The sequence below is a fragment of the Polyodon spathula genome, chromosome 15, assembly GCF_017654505.1.
Source record: "Polyodon spathula isolate WHYD16114869_AA chromosome 15, ASM1765450v1, whole genome shotgun sequence".
NCBI classification, from domain to species: Eukaryota; Metazoa; Chordata; class Actinopteri; order Acipenseriformes; family Polyodontidae; genus Polyodon; species Polyodon spathula.
The window spans coordinates 11670270-11685486 of record NC_054548.1 but is presented as its reverse complement, the minus strand read 5'-3'; the positions used below and the strand labels follow the sequence as shown (position 1 = coordinate 11685486).

The window sequence follows — 15217 nt, the reverse complement described above, 5'->3', positions numbered from 1 at the left end:
ATACACTCTTTGTTTTGCATACTATAGCTAAAGTGACACATCTCAATAACCCTGCTATGACTGACCATGTTCACAGCTAATACCCCTTTAAAACTCCTGTCTGTTTCTTAACAACCTTTAGAAAAATGCATGCATTCTGGGTATTTATGATTACATTTTAAGCATGATATCACTATCCTTACAGAGATAAAATAACAACAAAAAAAACCCCACAACAACCAAGATAAGTATGCTGCTTTTTTTGTTACATGATGCGATAAGCAGTTCTCTAATTTTTGTAATTTATAAAAATAAACTAAAAAAAATCTGTAAAGGGCATGTCAGCCCTTTTCATACACACCAAAAGAGGTTTATTTTGTGTTTAGTACAGTATGCAGCTCAGAAAGGTCTTGTCATTATAACATTGCAACATATGGTAGGTTTTGCTCCTGTTTGCTCCTTTTTGCGGTTCAGAAGTCATGGACTATGAAAGTAAATATATATTGGTTTTGTGTCTTGAAACTCCATGACAGGCTAAAGGTGACTCAACACTGGAAGTGAGCAACGAGAGCGAATAATTTAGAAGTGACTGGAACCTAGGGGTGTGTCTACACCGACTTGCAAGAATAAAAATGTGTTCTATGTAAATAGTTGCTTGTTTACTGTTTTGTGGGCACCAGGGGTGTCCTGTGTTGTATTACTGCATGCGTGATTGTGCGTTTTACCTCTTCCCCCTGTCAGTGGGACCTCTCTCTCCCCTGGGAGTGTGGCAACTTTGCTCTCTCTTTGGTGTGTGTTGGCTTTGCTTGCTGGTTCTGTAGTCTATGTTCTGCGTGAGTGGTGTTGAGAATGGGCAGCCTCTGTCTTGCGTGGGATTGGGTCGGAGAACAGCAGGAGGGATGAGGACTGGGTCACGTGACAGTTAATGCTAAAATATTAGCTTTTGATGTAGATACAAAATTAGTCTATGTTCTGCGTGAGTGGTGTTGAGAATGGGCAGCCTCTGTCTTGCGTAGGATTGGGTCGGAGAACAGCAGGAGGGATAAGGACTGGGTCACATGACAGTTTCTGCTAAAATATTAGCTTTTGATGTAGATACAAAATTTGCTCGCAACTCACAAATTGCTTGCTTCCAGTGTAGATCCATCTTAAGAGTCATAGAATGTGTGGGATATGCTGTTATTGTTCTGGGTGCCTCAAATATAAAAGCAACTTAAAACTGTTAATCAAATGCAATTGCTTCAACAATTTGTCACTTGAATATAATACAGTTGTAATAAACTGCAACATACCTTGCTTCCCTTTTCCCCCCTCTAGCCCTGGGAAGCCCCGTGGTCCAGATTCACCCTTTTTTCCATAAACAACAACTTCACCAGTGTTTGTAACCACCTGGATAAAATGATACACACATATTCAATCCAAGGTGGCTTCTCAAGTAAATTCAGTGCTGTATTACTGTATTTCACAAAGTTGATAGATTTGTTTTGTTACTGCTCAGCGGGTCATCAATCCAGGTACATGATACTGTATATCTTTACATGAAACAAAAACACAGTACTCAACCCAGTGTCTGCTGCATATTGGCTAATCCACAAATCAGATACATGTAATATTGTATTTCAGCTAATCACCATTCCAAGAAACGTCCCCCGATTAAAAAACAAAAACTCAAGTACAGTATAGTAAAGCTAGGGATAGAGCAGTAAGGTATACACAGTAATCTCATATAGTAACAAATTCCCATGCACAGGTTAATAAAAATCCTACTATACAAGTTGTTTCCAAAGTATAGTCTTTAATTGTTTAGCCAAACAGATGTTTGTGCCATGGCCATATCTTCAATATAGAGAACAACATATCTTTGCAAATGCACATGTAAAGTGTAAACAATGCATGATTCCTCTTGGTCGAGAATCCCTTCCCCATAAAAAAAAAAAATTAAAAAAAAACATGCCATTATAAAATAATCTGAACTTCTTTCATCTGTTGCACATATGAACTATTCCAATTTACAACAGCCTGCTAAGTAGAGTCTCCTTGCTGTAAGAAATCAGTAGGTAACAGTAGGTAGGAAATTCTACATAATATAGTGATAAGAATTTTAAAACCATAAAGGCTGGTTCATGCTTCAGCCTCATTTACCACTCAAGTCGCTTATGGCGATTTATAGTCTCTAGTCCATCCAAGGCTGACTGGTCACCAGAGTACTTTTTCTGTTCCAGGTTACGTCTTACAACTGTCTCCAGAAGGCTACAAGACTGAAGCATAAACCAGCCTTTATACTGTACTACACAGTACTATATAAGCTTAAATACCCCCCTTGATGCTACAGCTTGTATTTTTGTAGATGTAGAATAATGAAGTTGCAGTGCCTGGTTGAAGATAGAAGTTTACTGATCTTCTATCAGTGTGGTTTTAGACAGGCGACTGGTATGGAACTTTAGTTACACAAATACCGTGCTGTAAACTGAACCAAGGTACATTTGTCGAATTCAATTGCGATGAGGGTTTCATCCAGGGCTATGCATATAGTGTAACTGCATGGCTATAATCCCATTTAGCTGTATAACTGCATGGTTGAGTTAAGGTGTATATTGTTTGGGCTGCGTAAAGAATAAGTGTTCTCATTGGCAGAAATAACCTTGATTGTTGTATAATATAAGTAATAACCAGCAGATATACAGTATGTAGATACGGTATCATTGTACTGGAATAAAGCTATTTTGAGATGTACTTACAGTTCCCGGAGGACCTTGAAGCCCAGTTTCACCTTTCTCCCCCTATGGTCAAAGAAGCAGAAATTAGTGTGAATGAATAGCAATAGCGATTCTGTCAATCATAAGGAATCAGTGTTCCAGCAAACAAGCTTATGGATTAATCACCATTGCTAATGCTTCATGAACATGGTGTCTGATACATATAAGCATGAAACACACAGATTCCAATTCATAATAAATCCGAGCATTTTACTAAAAAATATACACAATATGAAAGGATCGCATTAAAACATATTATACATTTGAGGTAAATACGTCGTATTTAGCAATGCTGATAAAAAAGTAAGCAGTCTGCCATTTTAAAGACAACATTTTGAAAATACACTGTATGCATGAAGAGAACAGATTTTACCATGGATTACCTTAAGAAGATATGTCTTACCTGCAAAAAACACTTTAATCCCAAACTGTAAAAGCATCTGTATGCTTACCTTTTCACCGTCCTGTCCTCTTAAGCCTGGGATACCTGGAGTACCTGGGGTACCCTGTTAAACAAAGAACTGATCTTTTACCACAACTACTACTGGTTTGAGTGAAATAAATTAAAACCAGTGCTGGACTCACAACACTGTCACTACCGTCAATCCCACAGCCTGATTAAGACTGTCCTTCTCATCCAAGCCACTTGAACTACAGTGCAATACCTGTGCTCAATATTGCAGGTTGGAGTACAGCATTGATCCATCCTCCATATAGGATAATAGAAGGATTGGGAAACTGTTAAACCTAAGGGAATGTTCATAAACATTCTTCAAGGACAAAAACAGGGTACTAATGTATTGTATATGAGTCAGCATGCACAACATATGTCATTTAAAAAGATAAAAAGCACAGAAACATGCACCCTTGTGTTTTAGCTGTTAAATTGTGTAGATGCTGGACTGCAACTAAACTGGCCTTGACACCCCAGAACCTTCAATTCTGCTAGAATGGCTAGAATGGCTTATAAATATCAATATATTTTATACTGTGGGCTTCTGTGTTTAGTGTTTATTTCTTAAATATTATGAAGGCTTTTTCCACAGTTCTTTTGGAAACAGAAACATTTTTTTTTTTGAGTTTTGATGTGTTGAGGCTGAAATCTTCTCTGTTGTTTGTGGAACACCTGTTTCATTTGTTTTTGAATTTTCTTTTTGAATTTTCTTTTTGAATTTTCTTTGAGGTGTTTTATATGTGCTGTTAAACCCTAAAACCAGAAATCCTAAACCCTACTTCTTCCTCCCATAAAACTGGAAGTTTGATTACAAAGGGTCAGATACATCAACTAAAGCAGAAACATTTACATACCGCGCTTCCTGGTACTCCATGTTCTCCATCTTTCCCTGGTTTACCCTGAAAATTGCAAAAACATAGATTAATATTCAAGCAAACCCCTCCCTTTTTTTATTTACAAAGAAAACAAATCAATTTACTCTTGTAGATAACTAAATACCACAACTCTTTTTGTTGGGGGGCTTCTTCAATCAAACTTGTTATTCCCAAGATGTTATTTTATTTTATTTTAATATGCGCTAATGACAATTTGGAGTAAATAACATTGATAATTTCGCCTGTTGTGCATTGGATTATGAAAGTTCTGGTTAGGCCTAGGATAGGATGCCTAGCATGTTTGTGTAGCTAATCACAATACAAGGAGCTTCTTCTCAGGCACGTGTGACCACCTTCTGTCAATCATATTAGTAATCCTGTCATTTTAATTTCTTTAACAGTATTTGTGTGTGTGTGTGGGGGGGGGGGGGGGGGGGGGGGGGGGTGCAGCCGCCTTCCATGTGAGTCAGATTTTTGCTGCTGACAAGGGCTTAAAGGCCTGCTCATAATGTGTTTTTTTCTTGCTTGATAAGACGATTTGAGACGTATAGTTTGTGATGGCACTGTGACAATATTGTGTCTTCCTCTGCTGGATTTGAGCCATTAGATTTGTCTATTTTGAGCAAACTATGCTTGGTTTGGTATAAAATGTTAGTCAACATGTTGTGGATATGGGACATAGTGATCCTATTCCCAAAACGTTCATGACAGTTTTAGGAATGTTTTATTAAGTACTGTTTTTTATTCTGTTTTGGTAACTTTATTGGACTGGTTGTCCTTTCTGAAAAAAAAGTGTGATTGACGAATTATGAAGATTTCTGAGAACCAATCCGAATGTATCAGCAGAGGATCACTTTGAACTTTAGATGGAACAGGGGTAAAACATGGAAACATCAAACTACTTAATGGCTTAAAGATCTCCCTGATTTATGTGGAGTCAGTCACTTTTAATAACGAAATCTGCCAGATAAGCTGAGTCACTCACTCTAGGGCCAGGTTTTCCAGGTTCACCTTTCACGCCTCCAAGGCAAATACCCTACGGAAAAAAAGGGATCAGTTATATACTGCAGTACACATATATGATCTGAAAGAATCAATTATATATCATACTACAGTATATGAAACACATTACAGACAGTATATTAGGAACCTCTTACTAAATATTATTTAAATAAATAATGTTTGGTATTCATGAAACTTTTGTAGTTAGCAGTCTAAAAAATGTTCATGAATATAAAAATGTATTTAAATCATCAAAACATTTTTAAATGAGTATTGCTGAATATAATGTATTCAGTTATGAAATAAGCAATATACGTCAAACCACAAAGTAAATTTTTTTACATGTATTTTAATGCTCAATTTGACAAATAAACTTACTGGTTCACCTTTGGGACCGACCCCACCCCGGTCACCCTGAAAAAAAAGCATGACATTCATTTGCCGCTACGAATGTAATTTGTGACAAATGGACATGTGCATTAATAGACCCCCATAATATATTTAAAAATGTCTGCTTTACAGGAAATCCATACCACATTTCATCATATTTAAACAAGTGGTAAATATATCTGCAGCCTGCATATACAGTACACCCCAAAATTGTACCCCAAGATTAACATCCAAAGGTATGTTCATCCAATTCCACTTTACCTCCCGTCAGTGATATATGCTTCCCCAGTGGCCAATAATAAATAATTTATTGAACCAAACAAAATCCAGAGGAACAATAACAATCCGTGGTGAGCCTCTCCCTCTCAGTCGCCCTTTCTCCATGAATTTATGTCTCAGTTTCAGCTTTCCCTCTACCTGAGCCTGGCCCTTACCCACATACTGAAACAAATCCAAGTGCAACAACTAAATGAACCGTTGCATTAAGTTTATCAGGGTGCATACAAACTCCAAATGGGGTTACCAAATTAGTAGCTTGTCACACAACGTCATTACCTTATTCCCTGGTATAACTGTTACTTGTGTAGGCCCGGAAACCTCTGGGGGTATGCCAGGAGAGCCTCTTGGGCCTGGTTCGCCCTGTGAAACAGATTTATTATTATATATATATATATATATATATATATATATATATATATATATATATTATATATATATATATTATAGTAGGGCTCAGGTAATTTTGTAATCCGTGTTATAAAATTGTTCAAAAATTTTATTGCCTGTAAGTTTGTACCAAATAATTTATACTTAGACATTCAAACATGGTCTATTATATATAATTAGGGCTTCTGTTTTTCTGTTTTTATTCATTTCATTTTTGGTGCTTATTTTTTGCTATTTGCAAGATTTTTGGAGCTTTCGTTTTTTATATGCGTATAAAAATATTGTTTTTGATTGCTTTTCAAAATGGTTGGTTTTTTTTTTTTCTACCACAACAAGCAATTATGTTTAAAATCCTCCCTATAACTGTAATACAGCTCCATTCCTAATTGTAATCTCGTTTTAAATCTTGCAAGTGGAGTTTCCAATAGAAATGTATGAATAGAAATGTATGAATTTGCTGCCACTCAGTAGTTGCGGTATATATGATAGATACAAGTCAGGAAGAAGGGACAGTGCCCCACTGGGAAAGGCAGTTTGTTTTTGGTTTTTTGTACTATGTTTATTGGCTATACACCATTTTATTTAAAACCGAAAATCAGAAGCTCTATATATAATATATACCGTACATATTGTAAATATAACAACATTTCCTTTTTTGCTGTGGACAGGAAGTAGTTTCTGAGCGGACAGGCAGCTTTCATAAACATGAGATCAAAGGACACTTCAGGAATCAGGAATGTTCTTCTGTCAAAGTATGTCTCTTTCTTGTTCTTAAAGGGGTTACCAAAAAAGGCTGTAAGTGTTTGCAACAAGTGCTGGGCCAATTCTTGCAGAACACATTCTAAGATGCTCTTCCCAGCTCCTGCAGCTGATTCGCTGATACTCTGGAACACTATAGATTTAGAATGCATATTATGGGTCAGAAAGTATTGGATTTTACACAGGAAACCAGGTGCCACTATAAATATACATTTCAATCCTGTCTTCTATGATTTTAAGGTGGGTTTATATATTGTACATTATTTTTCTTTTCTGAACCTTATACTTACTTTGTCTCCCTTTTGACCTTGGAAGGTCAATCTGTCACCCTAAAAAAAATAACAATGATAAATCATTATATGAATAAGAATATGTTCTAATAAATCTCAATACCATCATGCAAGCTCATAGGGTATGTGTGTAGTGATTGGAACCTCAAACCTTACCTTCTCACCTTTGGGGCCAGGAGGACCTGGATTGCCCTGCAGAAAAAAAACAACATAATTATCATTATTTTTATTGATGGAGCACCCATTCTAATTTGCCAAAATCGTCAGCTGAAGAACTTCCTCGCACTCAACACACTGTGGGTACGTTTTTAAATGCAGTGTCAGGCACGGAATTCAAAACGGTATTGATATTTTCTCCACCTAACTTTCAGCTGAGACGGCTTCATGTGTATTGTTTGCTACTTCATTTATCTGACAACACCCACTGAAATAATTATATGAGTTTCATCTCACTTGTGTTGTGTTTGTTCTGCCATGACTTGTGGAGCTAAACAGAAAATATATCTCTTTCCAACCCAAAATCTTACACAACAATATACTGTATGTGAAGACTGGAAAATACATTTGCAGCATAAGGGGAGATCATGGCAAATATTGCTCAAGAAGAAGGTAAGAATGCTAAAAGTGATGTAGATAACTTTTCAATTATATCTTCATGTGAATACAATACTAATGCTTAAGGCAAGGAACAACGTCAATATCAGTTGCCACTTTTGAGGTGCCAACCAACATTTTGGACTTAAAAAAAAGCAAAAACATGATTGCCATTTGTAGGCACATATTTTGTAGAATCCAAACTGTAATGAATCTTGTTTATGTGCAATAGTATTGCACAAAAAGCATTTTGCCCATTTTGCCTAATACTATATTATTTGAACAGTTATTGTGGATGAACATTTTTGTGCTTCATTAAAACATCGTGCAAATGTGATCATTTTCATATTATTGCAGTGTAATATTGGCATCCATGTTGCATTTTTAAGTAGGCTTAGCTAACACATGAATGTTTTTTTCTAATACGTTTGGTGGATTGGGAACTTCGTTAAATTATCTATTTTAGGGGGTTATGCTCTGGCTTTCCATCACTGGAGGTCAGGGTTGGAATCTGGCTGGAATCTGGTATAGACGTTCTATGTCATTATCCGCTAGTGCTTCAGCTTTATTTGAATGATTGCCTTTACCTTGTTTTAATTTCCCGTTCCTCTTCAGTTTTTCTGAGATACGAATGTACCAGCTTTACATTTTTTTTGTTTTTAATGTATTCTCATTTTGTTGATCATTAATGAACATTTCTGTACTGTGGGTGTTGTTGAGCGATTGAAAACAAGACATTTTCTGTTTGAATTAAAAGTGATGGTCTCGAGGAGTCGAGTTCCAGTATATTTTTCTCTAGAGGAATTATCACTTTTTGACATCACTACTGTGGTATTATGCCTGTTTTTTTTTTTTTTTTTGTTGTTTTTTTTTTTCGAATGGTTCAGGATGCAAATATAGCCTTCATCCATGTATTATCTTCAATGAGATGTCATTTACTTACCACAGGTCCTTGCAGTCCAGGTGGGCCAATTGGACCCACAAGTCCTGGTGCTCCAAATGCACCCTGTTAACAAAATTAATTAATTAATTGAATAAAAAAGAGTATTTAATTCCAATGGAATGTATTTATGTATTTGCATTTCTACGCCCTAGAAACAAAAAATAAATTAGATTCAAAATCTAAAAAGTATAGAGCATATCGTATTCAAAAAATAACAGCAATGATATTGAAAAAAAATAGAATATTACCCACCTGATTACCAGGGTATCCTGGATTTCCTTTTTCACCTTTGAGTTGAAAAATCCCATTTATTTCACCGGGCTCCCCCTGTCGGAGATTATAAGAGATTCACAATGTCCCCTGGCACAGAAATCTTACAGAACAGGCAACAGATCCGTTATTATCCTATCATTCTATAATTACTGTGTGCTACAGCAAATCTGACACAATTTCAGCATGGAAACATCACGCCGTGACCCCTGGTTTAATCAGCTTGAAGACTAATATGTTATTGGACTGCATATTACTGGCTGGCTGTACTCCAGCTCAAGGGAGGTCTCTCGAATTGATCACTTTCTATTGAAAAGCCCTTGAAATAAGCTTTACAATTACACAAATATGTCAATGTCAAGGTCATCCCCCGCATGGCGCCAAATGAGATGCAAGATCTTAAAATCATAATGTTATACCAAATTCAGCCACATTCTCAAGTTACCAAATTCATACATGTTGAGCTACACAAATCTTTATTTTCATACACAACACCTACTAGAACTTTTGTTCTCCATACCTGTGGTTTATGTGTCTTCAACCACAAATGAAGGCAACATCACGCATTGCACAGTTTCAGGAAGAGCACTGCCTTTCACTGAGTACTGTGTTTTACACTTTTGTCCTTGTTCTGAGCTGAAACACATTTCAATGCAATCTCAATTTTGCATTGAACTGTTCTGCATTAATGCCGAAATCCTTTTAAAAATAATTAAATAAACCTTCCCACCAACAGTGATCGAGGTAATGGTTTTTACCTTCTGTCCTTCTAGCCCAGGAGTACCCTAGAAGAAAGTTAAAAGCATATTAATAATATCCTTTGTTTCATGCAAGTTTTATGCAGTCTCAACAGTATTATTCCTCACTAAAAATCTGCCTTTGACTCAGTACTTGATTCCATGTACAGGTGTACATACCTACAGGTGCCACCACTATATGCTGGTTACTATATAATTGCAGCTCTGTGCATTTACTGATGAAACAATGTTTTTTAAATACATCTTAGCTAGATAGAATAGTATTTTTTTTTTTATTGACAATATATAGACCCTTAGAGCAATTGGTATATTGTTGTACCTCGATGCAAATCCTTTTGCCAAACAAAAAACGAAATATTGGACCGGCAAAAGAAATCGTGCAAATATGGAGTAAATTTTGTTAATAGAACACAACATACTGTAAACTGATTTCACTATTAATGCCTGAAGGCATGAAACAAACAAACAGTCTCCTATCAGGTATTAGAAACACTCAGGGGTAGATGTACTTAGATGGGCCAGTCGCAGCGCAAACATACCACAATCTGCATTTCCATTGCGACTGTTCACAAAGTATATATTTTGTACTAAGAGAAATACGTTAATCAAAAGAGCAGCAATACACTAATTTAAATATTTGTTGCATCACCTTAGCGAGATCTCTAGCATTGCGAGAGTCATGCGACATTGTTTTGAATAAATATCGGGAGTTGCCTGAAGGATAACATTTATACGCACAAGGGTGGAAGAATCAAAATTACATTGTTTTTGTTTTTTTTAAATGTAAATATCATCTGTACAATGCATTCTGTTCAGTCTTCATTTGACCTATTTTAATACTGTTATACTATATATATATCAAAATTAAGGCAGTTTAATCCCATCAGATTCTATAGCAGGGTCCCCATCTTCACCACCAAATAAAAAATGGGTTTCTATCAAAAAGCTTTTCATAATCATACAGTAGCCTCTCGCTAAACCAGACATGCTTGGAGGTGTCGGGTTTAAAAATAACACAATAAAATCGCACACACATACATTTATAGTGCTCAATGTATTTTAAATGTAAATCATTGTGCTGAAATAGCACTAATGTGTTTTGGGGAGGCTACACATTACATTATGTAAAAACATAAATATGTACAGTAGGCCTATACAGTACAGTAGTAAAATCAAATGAATACCTAGCACACTTTCTTTTTACTTTACCCTGTAGGCTACCGGTAACACAAAATAAATCATGCTGCTTCATTGTACAGATGCATTCCACCCCATTTTTCCAGGAACGGCCCATAATTACATATTCATCTGAGGCTGAATCGCAAAGAAAAACTGCTGCCGCAAAGCATTCCCTAAAAAGAAGCTAACAGCATTGTGCTTGTTGAGTACATTTCACCCTAGACTTCCAACTGGTTTGCGGCTGGTTTGCGATAGCCACAACACTTTAGTACAGCTACCCCTTTGTTCTGTCTGTTGCTAAAGAACACCAACATATCAATGTGGCCAAGATTTTCATTTTAATAGAAAACTATATGTATAAATAGTCCACACAAAAGATCAACAGTAATGCACTTGCGGTATTTAATAAATGAAACTGAAAGGACTACATACTGGACTGCCTGAGAATCCTGGCATTCCAGGTTTGCCATCGAAGCCCCTGTCACCCTTCAAAATGAAAACAATTCCAATGAATAAGATATTCTGAGCAGCACAATAAAAAAGGAACAAAGAGTGGAAAAACATTTTACTGAGGCATATTTTCAACTCAAACTAAAACCAGGTCTGGGATAGCACAACGGGAGAAGTTACCTTTGTACCGTTGCATCCTGGGATTCCCGGTGAACCCGGAGGACCATCTTGACCAGGGATACCCTGTCAGGCAAAAGAAAACAAATGATAGAATATCATAATATAATATATATGTATTTCCCTTACAAATACTGTATGCTTTTAACAATGATGTATATTCTGATTTACTGGTAGGCCTGGGGTTCCAGGAAATCCAGGTATTCCTGCAGGGCCCTGTAATAAAGAAATAAAAAAAAATGTATGTGAACTCAGTGGGGTAAAATAAGTTACTCTGCTAAGGTGCTGATATATCAGATTTGCATTACAAAGTATAGCACAGATAAGAAATAAACATGGTACTGTACAATAATAACACATAGACAATATTAAACAAGTGAAGGTAGGCATCTGTCCGGTCTTTCAAATCACCACTATAAATCAACCAATTATTGAATCAATTAATCACAACAATCTATTTTTGATAAAATCCCGACAGCCGTGACATGCTCACTTACTCTGATTCCTTTCAGCCCAGAGAGTCCCGGGACTCCAACATCACCCTGTTGGTACAAAAGGATTTGAATTCCATGCATTCTATTCAGGAAAAATACGCCATTCAGTTTTAGATAGAAATTAGGTTTAATTCCTAAAGAAGGTGTTTCTACAGAGCTCCGTTGAACTAACAGTGGAATGCCTGCACAAGCCTTAATCTATTGAAGTACCTGAAGTAAATCTATGAGAGAGAGAGATCTGCTTCCAATAGGAACATATTATGGTGGGGGTTTTACAATATAACTCAGGGTCTAGCCAAGTGGGTTACAATTCTTATTATTTTTTACACCAACCTTTTTCTCAAGTTTCACTTTCAGTTTAATCAAGAATGACTGTTTGGTCATTGAGACCAGGCACTTTGGTTGACTATTTATCAAATAGTCTGAGCAATAGGTAGCAAGTGGCACCAAATCTGTAACACTTTTATATTTTTATTGCCCAATTGTAGAAACCAATACACACACTAGTAATCCATTGCAGTCCAATGGTATTATATGCAGGTACCAATGTGCTATTATATCAGCACCACTGGGTCATATTTGTATCATACCAGGTAGTTGTATCATACCATGGTTAGTAACTATGTTAGTTACCATCATAGTTCTATAAGCAGTTTCTATAAGGCTAGCAGTGCTCCACTACTTTATCAAGTAGAAGTTCTCTGAATGGGTGTCAAAATAAAAACGCGTCTCTTACGCTGGGGCCCATTGGTCCATGTGGCCCCTCAGGGCCTTGCATTCCAGGGAATCCCATTGGACCTTGTAACCCTGGAAAGCCAGTCTCACCCTGGAAGAGATAAATGCATCACAGCAACATTTTAAAACACAGAGCAGTCAATAACCATAGAGAGTGTTCACTTGCATGATGGCCCCAAGGAGAGCTATGTATTGTACTTATCCAGCCATAACTTCAACAGCACTCACAAACTGTGACATAAGCGTGATGAAGACATTGGCCAGAAACATTACCTGCTCATTGTTTATTCCCTTATTTAACCACAATCAAACGCAGGAGACTGTTTTCTGGTTATGGTTAGGTTATTGTTGTTTTATTAATACATGTAAAGCAGAACTTTTAAAAAGTAATTTGGTTCTCAGGCACCATTTTGGATTGCTTTGGTTGAGTGGCCTTTTTGTTGTCTGGCAAGTGATCCAAAAAGGCTTGCATTGACGGAGATTAGAACAAAAAAAACATGTAGAAACACTATTAGGAATACAAGGAGTAGCCATGTAACATAAAACAAAGAGAAATAGAGTTGTTTTAATGAATTATCCTAAAGGCTGCTAAACAGATATGATACTGTACCTACAAGACCAAGTTAAAGGCCTTTGCATATAAATGTATCATTGCAGATTGTTCCAACTTGGTTGGAGTCAGGACTTCCAGGTTACTACATATTTAAAGATTTTCTTTCATGAGTTTCACTGGGCTTTATGCTCTACTTCTATGAGAACGTTTTAGCTCCCCCTTGTGGCATTTAGACTGAAAAAACGGTACACTGTCAGGTAGGCATAGCAACCGTTTCTCTCTGATTTTAAGCTTAGGATCAAGTGAAAAGTTTGGAGCAAAGCTGGGATTTCAGGATAAGAGAATTTTGGTCTAGACAAATCAGTGTGTTGCAAATGTGCTGCACTTAAACTTATATAGTCTTTAACCAGCAGGTGGAGATAAAAGCATATTTCAATCTGACTGATTACTGCAATATTAACTTGCCCTCGTGGCACAGAGTACATCTTGCCTTCCAATAACTGGCAACATAGAAAACATTTTTGAGGTAAATCATGTCGGGGGGGGGGGGAATGGGTCGCAGCATCAAGTGAAACAGATGTGGAAAAATCTGTACGATTGATAAAGGCAGTGGTTAAAACTACATAGCAGTAAAACAATTAATGTCCTGAACAACACCCCTGGCTAAAAGTAAACAGGTGTCTACTATCTGGAACAGGTGTCTACTATACAGTATCTTTCTTAGTTTCTACAGCATCTATGTTAACAAAACTGTCAGGAGCTGAACTGTTGAACTGTTCAGTGTAAATTATGTTTTTTTTTTTTTTTTGGCGCCATCTGGTGCTTTTTGAGAGATTTGCAACATTCCAAAATGCAAAAAAAAAATAAATAAAAAAATGAATCCAATAAAGATTAATGGAGAAGTAAAATCTGTATTTATTAAAACAATTACAAAGCATATTGTTAAGGAAAATTACACTTTTCACTATTTTGGGTTAAAGTGTAATTCACAATCTATTTGACAATTGGATTAAAAACAGGTTTTGGGTTTTTACTGTCATTATAATTGACTGCTGGTTTCTCAATGTAACCACAATGAAAATCACAAAGCTAGTGCTTGATTAAAGAAGTACGTTTAATAGCACTGCAAAACCTGAAACACAAAGCTGCTTTTGAAAAGGGCCAGGTTATTGGAGATTTAGGATATTACATTATTCAAAGATCAACTGGAATGAAAAACATTGGGGAAAAGTAGTTTATACACAAGACTATACATGACAGCTGTGAACGACCGGCCAATTTAGCAATTTAGGGAGATTCTGGAAGAGTTAAATGAGACAAACTAGCTACTTTAAATACAACCACACAGCATTCTGATCTCCGACTCACATGGTTAATACATAATAGTGCTGCTCCTCTGAAACAGAATTGTCCTGCTTGAGAAATGCCTCCTCCCATCATAGCAAGACTCTGTCTGGCTCCACCACGGGAGACACAGCAGGTACTGATTCATTTCTACTGATCACCTGAGTCTTTCTCTTTAACAACACATTTGACATCGAAAAGTTAAGGCAAAATAGTGGGGGCTTTTATTTCATATTTTCTCAACTGGAATTTTAGCTAAGCATTTTTTTTTTTAATCTACATAATAATTCAGACAACTCAAATTCAGGGAAGTGATTTCTGTAGTTTATTTGGGTTCATTAGCGTTGTATAATCTAGTGCTTTTTTGAAAGAGTTGCAGTTGGAAATACTGTTCTTAACTGCTGGGTTCAGCTGCTCAGGCACACAGATATCCTTCAAACCACCCTTACATTTTCAACTTCAATCTTCAAATGCATCCAATAAAGAATAACGTAAAAACTAAAAGAAAACGTCATACTGAAAGATTAAAAAACATTTAAGAAGCATATC

At 36.4% G+C, this 15217-nt stretch overlaps 1 protein-coding gene across 1 annotated transcript in view; it reads right to left on the bottom strand.

Moving 5' to 3' along the window:
• LOC121328090 (collagen alpha-1(IV) chain-like) overlaps positions 1–15217 on the bottom strand; it is a 79834-nt gene that overhangs the window by 28389 nt on the left and 36228 nt on the right. The window contains exons 3-19 of the mRNA XM_041272574.1: positions 12773–12862; positions 12040–12084; positions 11714–11758; positions 11546–11608; positions 11348–11401; positions 9737–9763; positions 8961–9035; positions 8709–8771; positions 7328–7363; positions 7172–7210; positions 6012–6095; positions 5445–5480; positions 5050–5100; positions 4044–4088; positions 3188–3241; positions 2718–2759; positions 1272–1368 (exon numbers count right to left, since the gene is read on the bottom strand). Of these exons, the coding sequence (XP_041128508.1) occupies positions 1272–1368; positions 2718–2759; positions 3188–3241; positions 4044–4088; positions 5050–5100; positions 5445–5480; positions 6012–6095; positions 7172–7210; positions 7328–7363; positions 8709–8771; positions 8961–9035; positions 9737–9763; positions 11348–11401; positions 11546–11608; positions 11714–11758; positions 12040–12084; positions 12773–12862 (946 nt within the window). The remainder of the gene's footprint in view (positions 1–1271; positions 1369–2717; positions 2760–3187; positions 3242–4043; positions 4089–5049; positions 5101–5444; positions 5481–6011; positions 6096–7171; positions 7211–7327; positions 7364–8708; positions 8772–8960; positions 9036–9736; positions 9764–11347; positions 11402–11545; positions 11609–11713; positions 11759–12039; positions 12085–12772; positions 12863–15217) is intronic.